At 35.1% G+C, this 5,932-nt stretch overlaps 1 protein-coding gene across 1 annotated transcript in view; it reads right to left on the reverse strand.

Annotated features, from left to right (window-relative positions):
• The window catches only part of LOC106472276 (cadherin-86C-like), a gene marked incomplete at its 3' end in the record, with an annotated part of 32,797 nt that overhangs the window by 10,408 nt on the left and 16,457 nt on the right, over positions 1-5,932 (reverse strand). Inside the window, exons 10-13 of the mRNA XM_022400874.1 lie at positions 5,173-5,294; positions 4,418-4,615; positions 3,319-3,477; positions 2,980-3,144 (exon numbers count right to left, since the gene is read on the reverse strand). Coding sequence (XP_022256582.1) covers positions 2,980-3,144; positions 3,319-3,477; positions 4,418-4,615; positions 5,173-5,294 — 644 coding nt within the window. The remainder of the gene's footprint in view (positions 1-2,979; positions 3,145-3,318; positions 3,478-4,417; positions 4,616-5,172; positions 5,295-5,932) is intronic.

Genomic DNA, 5,932 nt, shown 5'->3' on the forward strand with positions numbered 1-5,932 from the left:
CAACATGTGGGTTGGGATGATCTAGTGGTTAGAATATTCCACTCACAACATGTGGGTTGGGATGATTTAGTGGTTAGAGTATTCCACTCACAACATGTGGGTTGGGATGATCTAGTGGTTAGAATATTCCACTCACAACATGTGGGTTGGGATGATCTGGTGGTTAGAGTATTCCACTCACAACATGTGGGTTGGGATGATCTAGTGGTTAGAATATTCCACTCACAACATGTTGGTTGGGATGATCTGGTGGTTAGAGTATTCCACTCACAACATGTGGGTTGGGATGATCTAGTGGTTAGAATATTCCACTCACAACATGTTGGTTGGGATGATCTAGTGGTTAGAGCATTCCACTCACAACACTAGATCATCCCAACCCACATGTTGTGAGTGGAATACTCTAACCACTAGATCATCCCAACCCACATGTTGTGAGTGGAATATTCTAACCACTAGATCATCCCAACCCACATGTTGTATGTGGGGCGCGAGTTCGAATCCAACCACCAAACATAATTACCCTTTCAACCATGAAGACGTTAAAATATGATGGTCAATCCCATTATTCGTTAGTAAATAGTAGCTCACGAGTTAGCGGTGGTGGCGTTGATCAACTAATTTTCTTCTAGTCTACCATTCCTGAACTAGGAACGGATAGCGTAGGGAGCCCTCTAGTAGTTTTGTGCGAAATTCAACATATAAACCCAACATGAGCATGTGAGATCAAATGGGTGAAACAACTGATTTATGTTTATAGAGGAAATCAGTTGGTCATTATCTGTCATGAACAGCTTTACAACCATTACTGAAATAAATCTGGCATGACAACACAAATTATAAGGTTTGTTTTAGAGCAAAGCTGCATAGGACTATCTGTTGTGTCCACTGCGCGGAATCGAACCCCGGACATTATCATTGTAAGTCCGTAAACGTACCGTTATTCCTGCGAAAGGGCCAAATATTTAGGAACTACACATTCATTTATAGAGACAGGACGTGGTCATTCCTCACAAGAACTGGTGTGGTTATTTATGTGGAAAAAATATTTAGTATTATAATTATAACATTTCTTGTGGGGGGGGGGTCGTATTGCTTATAGTTGTCTATATTTTGTTATTAAAAATAGAACGTTCATTACTCTCTTATCCCCGAAATAAGTCCTTGATTTCCCATGCTATAAACACTTTTCCGTATCTGGAAGCTGACAGCTACCACTATTTTCACTTTAGACTCACCTTTTATTTTGTCCAATGTCTACTACTCGTTATTAAACATAATTACTAGCACATGATATCGCCGGCCCAAACCCAGCATTGAATTTGCTTATTCCAGTGGTTAAAAATGAAAAAGAATAGCATAAACAAAATTTAGACAGATTTGAAAGAGCACAATTTCTTTTTTCCCTGTTTCGTTACTTCTAAAAATACATAATTTTATTGTTTAAAATTATTGTTATTATTAAGCTGAAATATGCTATTTTATACATCTGATATAGCGACATGTTATTAGTAAACCGCCATCTAGCGGATTCAATGCAAATACATTTCTGCCACAGCAACTAATTTTGCGTGGCTTGTTGCAAACGTCAACCAAACTATCGTCTTAGCTTGTTATTGACCACTTATATTATACTATAATATTTGGTAATGGCGTAACCCGCCTCATACATGTAGTTATAATGCGAAGGTAAGACTAAACACACACTTTATCCTATGTTATTTATTTAAGCCATAAATCATCTCATACAGGTACTTATATCTATTGCAATACGTGGTGTCTGTCCGAGCGTTCGTCTGTCTCCTATTTACAACGGCCGTTTCCCGCGCTGCGTTTGAAAAGCTGCGCACGTAGACAAAGCTCAACATTCACTTTTGAAATGACGAGAGAACAGGCATGAATAATATTGATGCCAAATTGTATTTGGCAGGCAGGATATTCGACACTAAATTGTTAGAAATTAATCACACTATCATTAACATTTCAAAATGTGACGTAACTTAAAGAATAAAAATGTAAATTTACCGCATATTATTGTTGAGCAGCTCTTAGCATGACTGAAATGTTCAATAATTACTTTTCGCGGTGGGTGGTATAAGTAGCTCAGAGTTTTGGCTCTGAGTGAAACCAAGAGTCCAACACAATTAACCTTTTTAAAGTCCATGAAATAATTTAAATTGATAGATTAACTTAAACTTTTCTCATCACTGGGGACGGGTATTTTTGCTTGTAATTTATAATATAAAGATAAGCCTAAACGCACTTTATACTAAGTTATTTAGTAATGCCGTAAGTCACCCCATACATGTATTTATAATGTGAAGATAAGCCTAAATAGACTTTGTACTAGCTGGATTACCCATCCCCTGTACAAAAGTTATGTAAATTCATGATTAATGAAAGGTTATCTTAGGACATAAAGTCGCTTCCCTTGTATGTAATTGTAAAAAAAGAACTGCAAAACCCACCATAAAAACTGCAAAACACAAAATGTGAAACCGTAAGTTAACTTGTATCTCGGTATGGACCCAACAAACCTTCATGCCAAATTTTGGGGCAAATCTATCACCAGGGGGCGAAGTAGTGGTAAAAAAGGGCAAAAGGCCCATAAAAACCGCAAAATGCAAAACTGAAAATTTGTATGTATCCCCGCATGGACCTAATGAGCTTCAAGTTCCATACCAATTTTGGTGAAAATCCATCCATACCCTGCGAAGTAGTGACATGGACAGACAACAGACAGTACTATCATATTTATATAGATGCTGTAATCTACCTCATATATGTATGTGAAGATAAGCCTAAACATACTTTATATGCGTTATTTAGTAATGCCATAATCCACCTCAAACATGTACTTACATTGTGAAGATAAGCCTAAATAGAATCTATACTGCGTGCTTTTAAATTACTAAATAATATTTACATCAGAAGTTATAAAGCTCAAATTTTTGCTAAGACATCGAAGGAAAAACTTACTTCAATTTTTGTAACGAAAGTTCCTGGATCAGCATTTTCAGAAACTGAAGCTTCGTAACGGAGTTTCTTAAACTGAGGGATGTTATCATTGGTATCAAGAATAGTAACTCTGACCTCTGCCGTAGCTGACAATGGAATGGACGCTTGTGTTTCACGAACAACAAGCTAGAGGGCGTAACAAGATAAGACAATTCATTATTATAAAGTGTACATACACGAAACTTTCTGTTACGTATAATAGAAACCAATTTATCCATTATTATAAAGTGTACATACACGAAACTTTCTGTTATGTATAACACACAAACCAATTAATCCATTATTATAAAGTGTACATACACGAAAGTCCAGGTATTTTCTGTCGTTACTTTCATAGTCAATACCAGCAGGATGTTTCACCAATATGGCAAAGTCTAGTTGATTTGCTCCTGAAGACGGTTGGACTTCGAACGTATCAGCATCTCCATCCAAAAAAAGTCGAAAACTTCCATTTTTACCCTGTAAACAAAAACATTACATGTCAAATATACTTCATTTAAAAAATAAAAACAGTTACTTATAACAATATTTGTTCAGTTGATAATATAGCTCAAACTCATTCACATTCAATCTATTTTTGAAGATACTTACAACAATATTTGTTCAGTTGATAATATAGCTCAAACTCATTCACATTCAATCTATTTTTGAAGATACTTACAACAATATTTGTTCAATTGGTAATATAGCTCAAACTCACTCACATTCAATCTATTTTTGAAGATACTTACAACAATATTTGTGCAGTTGGTAATATAGCTCAAACTCATTCACATTCAATCTATTTTTGAAGAGACTTACAACAATGTTTGTGCAGTTGATAATATAGCTCAAACTCATTCACATTCAATCTATTTTTGAAGAGACTTACAACAATATTTGTGCAGTTGGTAATATAGCTCAAACTCATTCACATTCAATCTATTTTTGAAGAGACTTACAACAATATTTGTGCAGTTGGTAATATAGCTCAAGCTCATTCATATTCAGATTTATTTTTGTTATTCCGTATAAAAGGCAATTATTGGAAACTTAGGCCCAAAATAAACACAGATGATAGCGTTCCTCTCAGAGATGTTAATTGCAAATAACATTGTGTTTGACTGTTTGTATGCAAAGGGCCTATTTCAGACTCAAATTGTATGTCATAATGAGGTACTAAGTTAACTTTCTCGTGGTATAAACGATATATCAAAATAAATCATGTAAAAAACTCATTTTAAAACATATCAATACTTATTAAAAATCGAATCAAAAGTATATTATATCATCATGTCTTAAAACAATACCGTGGAAAAAACATAAACCTGTGTTGATTTGAAGGTATTTCGTCGTTAATTTCTGAAATTATTTATAATTTACAACAATCATTATCTACAAATGTCTATTGTTAGCTTACCTGGTCATCATCCGTTACACGAGCGATAGTGGCGCCCCCCCAGTGAACAGCGGTGAGTGCCGGACTTCCCTCTCCAATAGTGCCTACATAACGAGTATTAGCAAACTTCGGTGGATGATTTTCAGTATCCACCAATAGTAGCGCTACTTCAGCTGTCGTCTCTAACGGAGAAGTTCCAGAGAGAGATATTTCTCTCGCCTGAATAACATAGAACGAACAAATAATGAAACTGTTATAACTAGTTGTTACCCCCACTACAACTGAACTAGACGTACATTTTACTACAAAAAACAAATAAACAAAAACGGAAAACTTTTCAACTACAAAAAAAGAAACAGAAAACTTTCTACTATACAAAAACCAGAAAACTTTTAAAGTACAAAAAAAAACAGAAACTTTCAAACTACAAAACAAACAGAAAACTTTTTACTACAAAAACAGAACACTTTTCTACTTCTAAATATAAGCCCGACTCTTTTCTACTGTAAAAAAAACAACAACAAACAAACAGAAAACTCCTGTACCACAAAATAGAAGCAGAAGACTTTTCTAGTACAAGATACAAACAAACTATAGTGTTGGATTTATTTACGGTTAATGTTTCAATTGTTTATTATTAATGAATTACATTTGTACAATTTTATAAAACAAGTACTTAATGTTTCAGTATATATATAAACCTACATGACGACTTAAACATTCTGAAATCTTGTATATTTCCTCAGGACAAATTCACAAGAAAATCGTGATCGTACCTGAAGGCCGAGAAGAAGTGGGATAGCGGCGCCGTACTGTTGTCTCAACTCGTTGATAGGCTTAGCTAATGTTATCTCTCCACTGGAAGAGTTGATGGTGAAAAACGAATTCCAGGGAGCGTCTTTGTAAAACAAAAATTTATAGTAATTAAAGTAATTCCTCTGAACACATATTTACAACTGTGTTTGTCTTGTCTATCCATAAATTTGGATGATGAGATATTAATAATTTCTGTTGTGTGTTCCTTTTATGGCAGCATTTCCCAAACGTTTGTCATCCATCCCCCTTTTAATAAATATGGTTTCTTGCGCTTCCCCTTTTTTTAAATGAGTGAAAGAGTGAGTTAAGTGACTAGTTGTAACACACGGTAAGGCATCCAAATGCTATATGTGTTATTGTGTTATTCATCAATAAAAATATATTAAAACGCTTAATTTTACATTATTGACTTTCCTAATCGTTCGCACCCCCGCACCCTCTCAAGTGATCATGCCCGCCCCGCTCTTTGGGAAACGCTGCCTTGTGGTATTCTTATAAGATGATCATGATATGCAAATAATTGAGAGTAAGTAAGGCTGGGCACGAACAGCAATTTGAGTAGAAGATAACACATTAGTTAAGGCTGGCCACGAACAGTAATTCGAGTAGAAGATAACACATTAGTTAAGGCTGGCCACGAACAGTAATTCGAGTAGAAGATAACACATTAGTTAAGGCTGGCCACGAACAGTAATTCGAGTAGAAGATAACACATTAGTT

The sequence above is a fragment of the Limulus polyphemus genome, unplaced genomic scaffold (genome assembly GCF_000517525.1).
Source record: "Limulus polyphemus unplaced genomic scaffold, Limulus_polyphemus-2.1.2 Scaffold5211, whole genome shotgun sequence".
NCBI classification, from domain to species: Eukaryota; Metazoa; Arthropoda; class Merostomata; order Xiphosura; family Limulidae; genus Limulus; species Limulus polyphemus.